At 41.5% G+C, this 15,584-nt stretch overlaps 2 protein-coding genes and 1 pseudogene across 3 annotated transcripts in view; 2 read left to right on the plus strand and 1 right to left on the minus strand.

Annotated features, from left to right (window-relative positions):
• Positions 1–1,362: 1,362 nt before the first annotated feature.
• Positions 1,363–2,078, plus strand: LOC133393618 (uncharacterized). Its single transcript, XM_061659274.1, has 2 exons — positions 1,363–1,608; positions 1,688–2,078. Exons 1-2 carry the CDS (start codon positions 1,494–1,496, stop codon positions 1,918–1,920), a joined length of 348 nt encoding a protein of 115 aa, XP_061515258.1. The 5' UTR covers positions 1,363–1,493; the 3' UTR covers positions 1,921–2,078.
• On the plus strand, positions 1,927–3,283 carry LOC133393139 (uncharacterized; annotated as a pseudogene).
• A 1,222-nt stretch (positions 3,284–4,505) lies between these two features.
• LOC133393619 (uncharacterized) overlaps positions 4,506–15,584 on the minus strand; it is an 81,645-nt gene continuing 70,566 nt past the window's right edge. For both annotated transcript variants that reach the window (XM_061659276.1, XM_061659275.1), the window contains exons 2-6: positions 5,584–5,646; positions 5,461–5,523; positions 5,343–5,393; positions 5,215–5,271; positions 4,506–5,156 (exon numbers count right to left, since the gene is read on the minus strand). In XM_061659276.1, the coding sequence (XP_061515260.1) occupies positions 5,107–5,156; positions 5,215–5,271; positions 5,343–5,393; positions 5,461–5,523; positions 5,584–5,646 (284 nt within the window). In that variant the 3' untranslated portion in view covers positions 4,506–5,106. The remainder of the gene's footprint in view (positions 5,157–5,214; positions 5,272–5,342; positions 5,394–5,460; positions 5,524–5,583; positions 5,647–15,584) is intronic.

A 15,584-nucleotide genomic window follows, 5' to 3' on the forward strand; every position in this document is an offset into this window, starting at 1 on the left:
CCGTCGCCGGAAGCGCGTATCCGTCTGGATCGGCACATACTATTTTCTGTAATTTGTTTAGTGCCAGTTCGGTAGCCATGGCGGTCTTCCGAGTGATCGTCACTTCCTTTTTAAGGGTAACAATTTCCCCGGCGAGTTCGTCGAAGTGGCGGTTTATAGTGGCTGATAGCTCGGTTATCACAGCAGGAACTGTTGCAGGAACTCCGGCTTTGGCAGGGACGACGGTAGGGCGGCGCGGAATTTTGTTCTCGACGGTAGCGATGGTCTTGGGGAGCGAGGCTGGAATGGTGTTGTTGGCGATGCGTTGGCGGTGGTACGGATGGTGGTGTTGGCGGTGGTGTTGGCGGTAGTACGGACGGTGGTGTTGGCGATGGTGATGGCGGGGCGCTTACCCATTACCTTCCGCACAGAAATTGACGAAGGTATGGCGGGGAAACTGGAGTCCTGGCCAATTGGAGCAGAAGGCCGATGTTCTGGTAGTTTGGAGTACTTTGCCAGCTTGCCATCTACCAGACCCATTTCCTCCACAGTCATCGATCGCTTCTGCATCGATCTGAATTGTTCCGGAGTAAGAATCACAACTTTATGTTCCTTCCCTATGACCACGGTGGCATGGAACATGTTGACCGTGGCCAGGTCAATCCAGCGATCGAGTCAACCACGGCACGTAAGAATTCGAATAATAAATAAATAAACACTTACCCTATGTATATACAGTGAACCCTCTGTTATTTGACACCTCTCTTATTTGAACATTTTGCACAGTCCCTTGATTTCCAGTACATTTTTGTTCCTCTAATTTGGAAAACTGCTGAAATCTGTGTCCCTCTTATTTGTGTATGGTGTTGCCATGGTTATTGAATGATGTATGCTCAAATTGGCAATCCTGTTCGCAGTTTCCTATAGCAACAGTTAAGGCTGCATAGTAAATGTTCTGTCTCTTTCTTGTTTGGATGGACCTTTCATTCACTTTCCACCTCTGTAATTTGAAATCCCCTCTTATTCGACAGTCCCATCGCCTCTCAAATAAGAGAGGGTTCACTGTATATGTATGCGCTGATTAATCTGCAAAAACTTCCTTGAAAAAATAGAACGCAAACTAGCCACTGCACACGCGCAAGTCTCGAACCGATATGTGACGGCGACAGCAATACAGCGACAATATCATTACTAGGAGTAGTAGTGTGTGGAACGAACGAAATGAAGAGAGACGAGTAGCAGCACCAGTACATGTGTGCAATACAGAAAGTCCTCCTCCTTCCCATTATCATAAACCAATACCATCCCAAGCGGAAGTTTTCGGACGATAACCCACACCCTCTCACAGTTTGACAAGCGGTATATAGATGTATGTGTGTTTCTTTCGCGCCTTTTCACTCTTGACACCAAGGAAGCGTTGAACCATTTCGGCTGTCATTACATTTGTGGGTTGCGTTTGATCAGTTGTGTTCGCTTGTATTAACACTAAAAGCTAAAACCAAATTATTTTCAAAATGTCTAATATGAAACGTGCTAGGAAGACAGGAAATATGTATCATCGGGCGAATAAATATTCGATAATGGGTCCATCACGCCAAGACCAGCAGGAGGCAAGCTCAAGTCGACACAGTAAGTGGTGTATGCCTATAAAAATTTTTCAATAAATTACCAGCAATTCCTAAGTGATAATGTTTATTGAAACTTGCAGACGTAGAGGAATTTAGTGCCGCATATGAATGGCAAAATAAATATGATGATGCAATGGAGGATGGCCATCAGGATACCGTGCAGCACGATGAAGGGGATTCTGTGCAGGATGGCGATGCAAACTTCACGGATGATAGCGATGTCGAAGCTGGTAGTGCGTTAAATATTGATAATATGTCTATAGAGGATGGGATACGATATTGGGCACTATCGAATAATCAAACCCATCAGTAGATAAATATGGTGCTGCGTCTGTTCAAAAAACCAGGGGAGAAAGTACCGGCATCTGCCAAAACGCTGCTTAAAACTAAACGAAATCCATCATCGGAGATAAAGGATATCGATGGAGGACAATTTTGGTATCGAGGATTCAGAAGTTGCCTATTAAATTACTTCCGGTATGTAGATACTCACCATTTTTTTTACTTGATCGAATAACAGCTCATCATTATCTCCTTTTATTTGCAGATCAGCAAAGGTACCTCCTAATTGTATTACTTTAACATTGTCGATTGATGGATTGCCTCTACATAATAGCAGTAATATGCAATTTTGGCCGATATTGTTCAAAATCGAAGAACTCCCACAAGCTCCAGTTATGGCAGCCGCAATTTTTTGTGGATTTCAGAAACCAACCAAATAGAAGAGTTTCTTCGACCAGCCGTGGATGAGCTAAACCTCCTAATGGCGAATGGTATCATCATTCACGGAAAGAAAGTTGTTGTGAAAATGCGTGCTATTGTTGCAGATACTCCTGCCAGAGCTTTTATTAAAGGTATTGAAAACATGTTAAAAATGATTTAGTGTTAATAGGGTTTTATAAACAGACACATCTGATAATGAACATTCTATATTTTTGCAGGTGTAAAAGGGCATACCGGCTATAACGCCTGTTTAAAATGCACCGTTGAAGGGAATCATAGCGAGGCTGGACACACCATCGTTTATGCAAATGATTCAAATGCAAGAAAACGAACAAATGAAAAATTCCGTAAATATGAATATCCAGGACATCAAATAACAACAACACCCCTATGCCAATTGAATAACTTTGACATAGTGCAGCATGTAACCATTTCAGATCTGTTGCACTTGTTTCATCTAGGGATAATGAAGCGATTAATTATAGGATGGCGTGATGGAAAGCTAGGCAAGAGAGCATGGTCCCAAGAGCAATGCCAAAAGATATCCTGCTTTATTAAAGATTAATCTTTCTTCGGAAATGCATCGCAAATTACGTTCCATAAAATATACGATTTTTTGAAAAGGAGTAGAGTTTGGATATTTTTTAAACTACGCGGGACTTGTTGTATTGAAGTCACATTTGCCTAATGAGTTGTATAACCATTTTATGTTGCTATTTTGTGCTGTAACATTGCTTTCGTCAAATGTTTACAAGACGAAGTGGAAGGTGGCTGGGCAACTGCTAGACAAATTTGTGAAAGATTTTGAAACTGTGTATGGTGAACGTTATATTAGCAGCAATGTTCACAACCTACGTCATGTTCTTGAAGAAGTAGAGCATTTTGAATCGTTGTGGTCTATTTCCACGTATGTTTTCGAAAATTATTTACAGTTTTTGAATTTAGAAATTTAGAACAGGCCATAAATCGACTGTACGAAATGGATGAAATGAACATGCAGCATGCATCAACTCAATCCAATAACAATTATCCAACTGCAAAGCAGCGCGGTAATGTTTCAACACTTAACATTAATTCTAATTTTCTTCTAGCGGAACTTGGGGCAAGTGTGCCACCTTAAGCATTTCAAGTTATAACTCACTAAAACGTGTTTTTCAAAAGCCGATTTAAATCTCATAACCATTTTACATCTATTTCCTCACTTATAAATGAGTTTCGCTTGAAAAACGTGCAAACAAAATTGTTTTTGAAGCGTTTTATAAAGGGTCCAAAAAGACGTTGTTTTTTGGGCTATGGGGCAAGAGTGCCACTCGTATGGGGCAAGACGGCCACCTGGTTAAAATAACCGTATTTCTTAGATAATTGGAAATTATTACGTTTGTACCACTAATGTATGTATTCCTACATGTCTTAAGTCACCAATGAACCCCTTTTCATCACAAACTGTATCGCTATATGGGTTGTTGCTGGTCTGTTTTTCCGGAGTAGAATCCGCTCGTAAAAGCGCACCATACCGCAGCACGCTACAACAATGTTTACATTTTTGACAGCTCGCGCCTATGAAAGATGGTGGCACACTTGCCCCAAACAGAGATGGCACACTTGCCCCAAAAGTTGTAACTTTTTTGAAATTGAATTTTTCAGTGACAAAAAGAAAGTTTTTTTCAACTAACCCCACAAAAAATTTCACGTTTTCTCAGTTATACGGTGGTGTAAATATTTTCTCGGTTGATTGTTCGCATGATTTTTGAGAGCTTATTTGGTTGGATTAAAACATTATAATATTCTGCTCAATTTTGAAACTCAATATAAATCAGTTCAAAACAATGGGGAATATCGATTGGTCTATATGAAATTCGGCTCAGTATACCTAGTCATTGGAAAGGAACCAACTGTATACACAATTGATCATTAAACTATAGTTTTTAAGGAAAAATGCTTGGTGGCACTCTTGCCCCGTATGGCACACTTGCCCCAAATTCCGCTGTTATATAACGTATTACGTATGAAAATAAAGGTAAGTTTTCGTTTTATACGCAGTTCTTATATAGTTATAAATTCACTGTGATTTTATAATAATTATAACCAAACATTTTTAGTCATTTTGGATGACGTACAACGTATTTAAAATACTTATTTATAACGTAAAAATAAAATCATCCATGATTATTACTATTACGTTTTGCGGTACGGCTTGACGTTCGCTTCGTATTGTCAATATGTATACGTTCAGCAGCATGTCTTAATTTTTTTTGTAAGTATAAAGCAACATAATTAATAGCCGGTGTTAATGAATTTGTGCTCCCTATTTCTACAAATAATTGTAGAATATTCTTATAATTACGTAAACCTGTTTTAGTTACATTACATGTTTTGCTTATACCGGACCAATTCATTTGCGCAAAGAATGTTTTTGTAAATAATAAATCTATCGCATCGTGTAAACGATTATCCACATCATTGCGTGTGATTTGCAGTTGCATCCATCTAACTACCTTTCGCTTGAAATCTGAATCATTATTTAGTTTTTAACATCGAAGGTTTTCAATTCTTCTTCAGAATTAATCTGATTCACTTCAAATTCCGTCCTGGGAAGTAAACCTTCGCGAGGACGAGTCATCGTAATCAGTTCTTCTGATATGAATCTAGAACGTGCTGTATTCTTTAAAACGTTATCCATTTTAGTGTCAATTTGGTCCATGCGGTTATTGATCACCTTGAAATCACCTGAGCAGTTAATGAGACACAAAACTCGTCAAACATTACGCGTAAGTCCTCAAGTTCCTTGTACGCAAGAGGAGTAGGATTTTTTTCTTTTTTTGTGTGCTGAAAATAGAAACAAAAATAAATAAAACGTATTTGAGCGACACTTGTTAATACTTGCCAGTAGGATTATTGACGACTATCTGGTGTTCATATTTTGAGGTATCATTATTGGTAGCTGTAAAAAAGTAAATGTTAAAGTCATAAGTACAATCATAAGAATTTGTTTTCATGTAACTTGCGATATACCTGCTGCTAAACTTGTGTCGTTTGTTAAACACGTCGAATTAATATTGAGTTCTGAAAAAAAATAACATACCAATTCTTATTGATGTACATGGAAAGATTTCATTGTATTTTTACATACCTTTAGATGTTTTCGGACCGACAAACGGATTATAGGGAGCAGGAAAAGTTAAACTATCGTTTTCTGTAATCAAACATTTTGTTTTAAATCAAATAACACTTAGAAAAAATAAACAACACTCACCTTTTGGTAATTCTATGAACCGTGCGTTGTCTACGTAATTGTGCTCCGAGGAAATACGTGCACCTGTGAAAGAATTCGTTGAAGATTTTATGTCGTTTGTTTTATCCATCGCAAAACACGTCCAGCAGCGAGGTTTTTGATCAATATGCTTAAATTAAATGAATCATCAATCATATAATGCAAAATTTATAACCAACTACACAGGAAATATTTCCACACGCAGATCTGTGACAGCAAAAACATTTCCTGAGAAAATCTGCGTTCAACCAAGCTATTGTTCTATGTATCTTTATCACTTGACCCTAATATCATAAAACCTAACTTAAAATAACAAAACTTATCCTTATCATTTAGCTCACTTGCTAGGACGACGGATCCAAATCGACGGTAAGTAAAATTGACACTATATAAACCTAACATTAAATCTTGATTCTGCCGGCCTATCTTTCCAGAGAACGAACACCAAGTAAATAAAACCGTGTGCGCAGAACTGTGGAGAACAGATTGTCATAATGTCTCAACCCACACACTACAATACCACCAACGATGTATATACGTTAAATGAAGAGGTGAGGGGGCTGATGGAGAAGAGTGTGTGCGAGCAAAAAACAAAGCTGCGCACAGCACAAGCACCTGAAGCGTTTTTTTGCATTCTCTCTCTTTTTTGCTGCTTCATTTTTAGCTGTAACGCTTCATTTGAAGTTTTGCGCCGCAGTTGAGGTTATGTGCCGAAATTGAGGTTATGCGCCGAAAAAAGTCTGAATCTCGTACACTGTTTCGTTTGTCAAATCGTGCACGAAATGTTTGTCGAAAAAACAGCCGAAAAGTGACATTTTCACTTGCTTGGGATTTTGCGCCTTTTATTTTGATCGTTATCCACCAACACAATTACACAATTACCCCGAGGGGGAGGGGTACTGATGGCGGCTAAAACCATGCATCGTCCCTCAGTAATCACTGTTGCGAGCTCATCAACCGAAAGTATCTGGATCCGCATGCGTGTTGGCACTTCATTCGTAATAATCGGTACCGTTTACGTTCCACCGATTCTTAGTAATAATACCGAATATGTTGCTGCTTACTGTTCATCACTTATGGAAATTTCTGAGAAATATCCACAAGACTCGATCCTCGTGTTGGGAGACTTCAATCAACCAGGCCTTTCTTGGCTATGTGACACTTACGGTTCTCTACATGTCAACATTCCGAGATCCCGTGTATCCCCAGCCTGCTCCCAACTGCTTGATACTCTCAGCTTTGTGGGACTATCTCAGGTCAATAATAATGTAAACAATCATGGGTCTTTACTTGATCTTATATTCGTGAGCCCGCGTATAATTGAGAATGGTATGAGAATTTTCCGTTCCATAGATTGTTTAACTGAGGAAGACCGATATCATCCGAGCTTGCTGGTCAATATTACACTTCCATCAACAACCCAGACTGCTACGGAAGTCACTGGATCGAACAGCCTGAGACATCTCGATTTTAGAAAAGCTGATTTCCCAAAAATGATTGGCTTTTGCCAATACTGACTGGTCATTCCTTAATTCTGATAGCAATCCCACCTTATCAATCGATTCGGCAATCGACTCCTTTCAAATCAAGGTTGGTCTAGTCCTTCACAAATGCTGCCCTACTTTACAAGAGCGCGCAGCTTCCGGTCCCCCGTGGGGCAATAGAGAATTAAAAAGACTTAAATCTGCGAAAAATAGAGCTTTACATTGTCTCATAAAGTCTAATCTTCACTCCGACAGACTATTGTTTAACACTGTTAGTGGCAACTATAGAAGATTCAACAGGCATCTGTATAGAATCTATATCAACAAACTTCAACGAAGTATATCCAACGATCCGACTAAAATATTTTTGTTGAGTAGCGCTACGATTCGGAAAGTAAATCTTTTGGCAAAACCTTTTTTACATGCACTTTTGATAAGATCGCATAAAAAATTAGTTTTATTTGCTTCCGTATTGTTCGACTTCCTTTTTGCTACTGACCTTTCCTCCACTCTCTCTCTTTCTATCTCTCACACTCTCTCGTTTTGTCGCTCTCATTTCTCTTCTGCTCGCAAATCGCACTCTTTGCGGAAGCAGTTTACCGCGTTCAAGAAAGGCCTATTTACCTTGTCTATAGACCTATATCGGATTCTGCGGTCGTACCTTACACCCCCACCCGTAATCCTGGTCTGGTATCACAGGCCAGTGTTACTTTATATCAACGACCGCTAAATTACACGTCCCTCTTTTAAATATTCCACTTGCAGTTCTTACTAATGCTTGACGGCACCTATCATCTTTAGAAAGTATAACCTCCTCTATAACTCCTCGTATCCATTGTTTTCTGTTTTTTCCTTCTGCTATGAACACTATATCTCCTTTCTTTAAAGGGTTGGACTCGGCGAACCATTTCGATCTATTATTTATGCCTGGCAAATATTCATATATCCACCTCTGCCACAACTGTTCCACGTATAATTGTGATAGCTTATACTTATCGCGAAGCGCTTCTGCATTATTAGGGCTTGCTGAGACCAAATGTGGTTCATTTGGAGATACTCCCCTTAAAAAATTGTTCGGACTTAGCGCGTCCGACGATTCATCCGCCACATACGTTAAAGGTCGCGAGTTTACCAGGTCTTCAGCTTCCGTGATCGACGTAAGAAGGACTTCATCTGTCAATCGCTTTCCTTCTTGTAGAACCTCTAAAGCAGCTTTAACAGTCCGCACCATTCTCTCCCATGAGCCGCCCATATGCGGTGTACCGGGTGGAATGAATCGCCAAGAAGTTCGCGCGTTAGTCAGCTCGTTGGCGCATTCTTCGTCGACCGCCTGCATCCGTTCCACTAGTTCCTTACTGGCTGCCTTCAAATTCGTCCCATTGTCTGAAATAAATTCTGAAGGAGGGCCTCGACGGCAGATAAATCTTCTAATAGCCATTAAACATGACGATGCACTCAAATCGTAGGCTACTTCTAAGTGCACCGCTCGTACTACAAGACATGTGAAGAGGACAATCCACCTTTTTTGACGACTGCGACCTACCGTCACCTCGATTGGGCCGAAATAATCGATTCCGACACTGCTGAATGGGCGTTGCGTGTTGCTGATCCTTTCAGGAGGTAATGGTGCCATTCTGGGAACTGCCGGCCGACTTCGCTTGACTTTACACCAAACGCAACCGCTTACGGTTTTTCTCACTGCTGCATTCATATTTATAATGAAGTAACGTTGCTTAAGATCGTTTTTCACTGCCTCTCGAAAAGCATGTCCATGCTTTTCATGGTACCACTGAATGATTTTTCCGGTGATGGAGTGGTGCCTGGGCAGAATGATTGGAAATCTTAAATCAAAAGGAAGTACTTCTTCATTAATGGTGCGCCCTTCCATGCGAATAATTCCATCGCCGTCGATCAATGGTGTTAGGCGATATAACATGCTCGACTTCTCAAGAGGAATCCACTCTTCTGCTGACAAATTCATGTTATGTCTCAATACCTTTAGTTCATCTCCGAAACATTCCGCCTGAGCCATTTTTAAGAGAATACACTCTGCTTTATAATGCTCTTCTTTAGTTAAAGGAACGTTTATTTTTTTCCAATTTGCCGTGATTATTTTCTTCCGCTGTAGTTTGGTTGCTTTAAATGTTTCTAGCTCTTTCCCATCTCGTCTACGTTTACAATTGGATATAAATCTAATCACACATGCCATAGTGCGAATTAGTATAGTCCATTTTGAGATACGTGTCACATCAATGAGGGGTTTCTGGAGATCTACCTCATGGTACAGGTGAATTGCGCGTAATCCTTCTTCAGTGTTTGCGCCAATACTTGGTTGATTTGGCCATTCTAATTCATTTTTGTATAAAAATGCAGGTCCTTTGAGCCATACTGCTTCCGGATCGAAACACCATTCTTTACAACGTTTCGTCAGTTTATCTGCTACATTTTCATTCGAAGGAGTCCAGCGCCAATCCATCACACTCGACGTTTCCAAGATTTCACCAATCCGGAAAGCAACAAAGGGTTTGTATCGATGTTGGTCGGATCGTATCCACGATAATACGGTACGAGAATCGCACCAGAGAAATTGCTTCGTAATTGCCAATCTATGCATTTTCTTTACTGTGTTCACTAACCTTGCGCCTAGAACTGCTGCGCATAGCTCTAACTGTGGAATCGTACGTTCTTTGATAGGTGCTACCTTTGATTTGCTCATCACCAAAGCACACTGGATGCTATCAAAGAACTCGGCTCTGAAGTACGCTACACACCCATATGCAGATTGACTAGCATCCACAAACACATGCAATTGAAGCTCTTTGATCTGTTTTGTAGAAAACCCACCAAAATATGCTCGCGGGATTTTAATCGCTTCGATTTTTGGCATCAATTGTCTCCAATTTTCCCAATTTTTTAGCGTCGAATAGTCGATGGGTTCATCCCAATCGCATCCAGTTCTCCATAACTCTTGAACGAGCATTTTTCCTAACACTGTGAATGGTGTCAGGTATCCCATTGGATCAAACAGCGACATCACGCAACTGACAACTATTCTCTTCGAAGGGTGATCATTTTCATAAGCTTTAGAAGGTGGTGCGAATTGAAATGTGTCATCCTTTACATTCCACATTATGCCCAGAACTCGATCAACTTTCGTAATACGCTCTGAACATTTCTCTTTAAATTGGATTGATAGCGCAGGATTTTGTTCTCCCATGTCCTCGCTAAATCCTTTTCCATTACTGACCCAATTTCGTATATGGAAACCACCTTTTGAGTGTACATATGTTACTTGCTTTGCCAATCGTACTGCTTGTTCTATTGAATCCGCACTATCATAATAGTCATCAACGTAGTGTCGGTTCTTTATTGCATCGCAAGCTTCAGGATATGTCTCACTATACTCGTCGGCATTCTTATTTTTTACAAACTGTGCCGAACATGGCGAGCATGTTGATCCGAAGGTGGCAACATCCATAACGTATGTTATTGGTTTCTCATTTTCTGGGTCAGGGAACAAGAATCTTTGAGCTTGTTTATCTTCCTTTCTAATTGCAATTTGGTGGTACATCTCTTTGATATCTCCACCAAATCCAATTGGACCTTCTCTGAAGGGACATATAACCGATGGCAGCGAGCAAAGCATATCAGGGCCCTTTAGCAATTCCGTGTTCAAAGACACACCTCTAACGGTTGCAGCTGCATCCCAAACTAATCTGAGTTTTCCTGGTTTGTTTGGGTTTTTTACCACATTAAGTGGGAGATACCATACTGAAGCAGGGTCCGTTTCATCTAACTCTTTTTTAGTCACCTTATGAGCATAATTCTTTAATTCATACTCTTCTATCATCTTATGTATGGCTTCTTCCAGTTCCTTGTCCTTCGCCATTTTTCGTTTCAAACCATCTAAACGCCCTTTTGCCATTTGGAAACTGTCAGGAAACTTTCGTTCATCTGATTTCCAAAGGAGTCCCGTCTCAAATCTGTCACCTATACGCACCGTGGTCGCTTGCAAGATATCGTTCGCTCTGCGATCTTCTTTAGCTACTGGCAGCTTGGCTCCAAGAACGTCAGAATTTTCTAAAGTGTATTGCATTCTTAAAACGTCATACAGCTCTTCGTTGGTAACTGGAACGATAGTATGGTAATTAATGCGTTCATTTGGTATATTGCTTACCGTACTCTTCGGGCCATAAATTGACCAACCGATCTTGCTTTTCACGGCGATTGGCTCTCCTGGCTTGCCAATTTTCGACTCCATCGGGGCAAATAAATGCAGGTTGTCCAGTCCTAGCAGTATCCTCACGGGCTCATTTGCCGCCTCTTCAATTGGCACACCTTTCAGGTGTGGGTATTGCTGCTGTAGATAACGATAGGACTCTCTTTGAGAAGGAAGCACAAGCTTTTCCACGGTTCGTGCTCCCTTTAGTAGAAAGCTCTCTGATGATCCTCTTGTGGATAAAACGACATCGATTTTCCTTGACTTATCTTCCCGTCGTTCGACGTCTGCACTCCAGCTCACCACTAGCGGCTCATTTACGCCTTGAATGCCAAGCGCATCAGCAACTTCATCCTCAACAAATGTTCCCGAAGCCCCTTCGTCCAGAAAGGCCACCGTATCATAAGTACGATCACCCGCCGATAACGTAACTGGCATCGTTCGAAAAACCGTGGAAGGATATTTTCCACGATGTGCGTTGCACGCAGCTTCCACTAGGGTAGACGTCTGATGCAGCAAAGGATGGTGGTGATCGTTGCATCCCTCAAACCCGCCCCAACCAGCATTATCGCGCGATTTTTATGTGTATCTATCATTTTTCTCATTCTAACATTCAGAAAATTTTTCATTCTGTCTTGCTCTTCTGGGTGTTGGTCACTTTTTGCTCGCAACTTGGCTGTGTCACTTCAACCATCCTCATGTTTCATATGGCTCTTCTCTTTCCATCGTTCGAGAGAAACTCTTGTGTCTCGCTTTTCTGGGACTTTTCCAATTTCGATTGCTACACCAAGCGTTCACGCAAGCGATCTTCTCTCGTCCGCTCTTTGTATAATTGTACAGGTACTCCCCGATATACGCTATTAATGCGGACCGGAGGCAATAGCGTATCTCGAATATTAGCAAATGTCGAGTTTTCAGTCAAATTATAGCTAATTTTCATATAATTTTGCATGAAGTGGTAGTTTTTAGCCACTAAATTAGTTATTTGATATGATTTCAACTGAATATTACAATTGTACACCTTATGAAATGGTTTTTAATATTCGACCAAAAGGGAATTTATTTTGAATTTGATATTCGATGTGCCAAATTAGTACAATTTGCTCAAAGAACTTTCAAATTTAGACAAAAGGCGTACAGCTAAATCGCGTATATCGAGTATGGCGTATATCGGGGAATACCTGTATAGCCACCAGAGGAAGGCGCTGCTTCGCGTTCACATGAAGAAGTGGTAGTGTAAAATCAAGTTTGTAAGCAGAAAGACGCGTCGATGCGTGCTCGTTTTTTCTCTCGTGAAACCAGTACGGAAAAAACTATTTGGTAAGTACAGCTTTTAATAAAGGATTATATCAATCTGTCTTAAACTGAATGGTATTAATAATTGGTGATATCAAACCAATTTCGTTTTCTATAGCAAATCGTAACACACGCACAAACGGAAGTGAGCACGGACCACGATAGAAGTAATCAATTGGTTGGTAAGTATTATGCTTCGCGTTAAATGGAACAGCGGTTTTCAAAATAGATAATATTTCCCTCTTTCATCAGCAGTGCCAAAAACAAAAGGACAGGAGAGGCAGGAACGATCATTCAACGCGTTAGCGCCGGACGAAGGAGAAGCGGCAGGAAGGCAGGAACGATCCTCCAACGTGCTACCGCCTGGGAGAGGAGAAGCAGCAGGAAGGTAGGGACGATCATCCAGCACGCTAGCGCAGCATCTGGGAGCAGCGAGGGGGAGGCAAGCAGGAAGAATTTTTAACGCGAAGACAACGCTGGATGAAAGGAAGAACGAGGAGAGAAGGCAGGCAAGACGGGTACGTGTGTATCCCGCAACGGGTTTTCGGCAGTGTGAATTGTGTGAGTATTGAAAAGTGTATGTGTGAGTAGAGGTAAAGTGGTAAAATAAAGAGCGAATGTGTGGAATGGAAAAATGAGAGAGAGTCTGTGTTTGTTTTGGGAGAGAGGAGAGAATGAAAGAAATTGAACAATAATGTAGCATACAGAAACTACATGTATGATACACGCTGTTGCACCGTTGCAGAAACGTGCTCTTTAGTGCTGCTAATGAGCACGATTTGAGAACGTTTTGAGCCCGTTTTTTCTCATACAAAATTGTAAAATGTCGCGCGATAATGTCGGTTGGGGCATGCACGCCTAAACCGACACACAGCTCTTCCGTGATTGTTCAGACAGTTCTCGCATAACGAATTTTTCCTTACGTAGTCCAGCCGGCTTAGTACTGAAAGATTTTTAAATTCGTTACATTCTCTCACCTTGTGCGAAATGCTGTTGCAAACGTAGCACTTTTTGACGTCCCTGTTTTCGATCGCATGATGATTTAGGTTTGCACGGGTCCCGGAACGGAAATTTCCTCTGTTTGTCTTGTAGCTTCCGAAATCCTTCACTTCCGTGATATCCTCCGTAAGGGCAGTCAGGTAGCTTGAAAACACTTGTAGAGATTTTCCACGCCTATGCCGTTTATATCTTACCCAATCCAACTGGTAACCTGGAGGGAGCTTCTCCTCCAGCTCTTCGACGAGCAAAGGATTGCTTAAATGCTCCGTCAGCTTCGCACCCACGATGTGTCCGACCAATTGTTTTACTGCGAGTCCGAAATTTATAAACGTCTCCAGTCGATCAGCATCCGGAGCAGGTACAGCTCGAACCTTGCGTAACAGCGCCTTCAGGATACGACGAGGTTTCCCAAATAAATTTCGCAGCTCCTTTATCATGTCCGGAACAGCATCCGCGAGCATCAACGTTCCATTTACCGCTTCCAATGCATCTCCACTTAGGCTTTGTCTCAATCGTTGTAAGTTTTCGAGTTTAGAAAAGCCACATGCTTTTGTCGTGTCCTCGAAACAGCTGATAAACGCCGGCCAATCCTCGGGGGCACCACTAAACGGGGGTAATGGCATCGATAAACGTTTACGTGCCGACTCTTGACGACGCGTAAGGGGTTTTTCTTCAACCTCCGTTTCCACATCACTTTCAACGAGCTCACGATCACCGCTAGATAAATCCTCACTCGCCGTGCTGCGCTCATCCTCATCCATCTCCTTTGTTGCACTACGACTTGTCACGCAAGGGTTATCAACGGGACGACGTTGATTGCGTTTCAATTTGGAAACCTTCAAACGCAAATTCTCAATCTCGTTATCTTTCTCTCGCATCTCTGCGTCGTATTTGGCTACAAGCGCATTGATGCTTTTCTCCTTGCTCGATTTCGTTTTACTTCTTTTCTCACCGTTTAGCTTCAATTGCTGCGCACCACGTGTCTGCTTAGTGGTGTGCGTCTGCTGCGCCGATTCTCCTTTCTCGATCATCTCCACTCTCGCTGCAACGGCCAATACGGCATCCACAACGTCGCCGGTCTCGTTCTTACTTTCGGGAATACGCTGCGTCGTCAGCTTCGATTCCCGTGACGGTCCAGCCTCTTCGTCGTGCTCCGTTTTGCGTTCCATCGTCTGGCAGAACAAGCACTCGATGCAGGTAGAGATTCACGATCACTTTTAGTATTGTGGTAACAAACTAATTTTTTATTGTTGAGTAGCGCTACGATTCGGAAAGTAAATCTTTTGGCAAAACCTTTTTCACATGCACTTTTGATAAGATCGCATAAAAAATTAGTTTTATTTGCTTCCGTATTGTTCGACTTCCTTTTTGCTACTGACCTTTCCTCCACTCTCTCTCTCTTTCTATCTCTCACACTCTCTCGTTTTGTCGCTCTCATTTCTCTTCTGCTCGCAAATCGCACTCTTTGCGGAAGCAGTTTACCGCGTTCAAGAAAGGCCTATTTACCTTGTCTATAGACCTATATCGGATTCTGCGGTCGTACCTTACAATTTTCTTTCGTTAACCGTAAGAGGAAAAATGTAAAAATCCCGTCAGTAATGTCACTAGACACCGAGAAAGCCACAAGTGAACTTGAAATCAGTCAGCTCTTTGCCAAAAAATTTAGTTCAGTTTTCGACCTTCAATCTTCGTCACCAATTAATATTGCAACTGCCCTGCAGCACACACCCGCGGATGTTCTAGATATGTCTATAAATGATATTGTCATCACAAATGAATCGGTAGAAAATGCAATCAAACAAATTAAACCCTCATTTATCCCGGGTCCGGACGGGATTCCAGCAATAGTCTTACAGAAGTGCTCAACTTATCTTTCAGAGCCACTGGTCCATCTGTTTAAGCTTTCTCTGCACAGATCTACATATCCTACTATGTGGAAGACTTCGTGGATGACACCCGTTCATAAAAAAGGTCCGAGACATGTT

This window comes from Anopheles gambiae, chromosome 3, assembly GCF_943734735.2.
Source record: "Anopheles gambiae chromosome 3, idAnoGambNW_F1_1, whole genome shotgun sequence".
Classification (NCBI taxonomy): domain Eukaryota; kingdom Metazoa; phylum Arthropoda; class Insecta; order Diptera; family Culicidae; genus Anopheles; species Anopheles gambiae.

What these genes read in the sequence shown, in the direction of transcription:
- LOC133393618 (XM_061659274.1), top strand. Translation starts at nt 1,494, where the DNA reads ATGTCTAATATGAAACGTGCTAGGAAGACAGGAAATATGTATCATCGG. An exon ending in GGCAAGCTCAAGTCGACACA is followed by an intron (nt 1,609 to 1,687) that starts GTAAGTGGTGTA and finishes TGAAACTTGCAG; the next exon opens with ACGTAGAGGAATTTAGTGCC.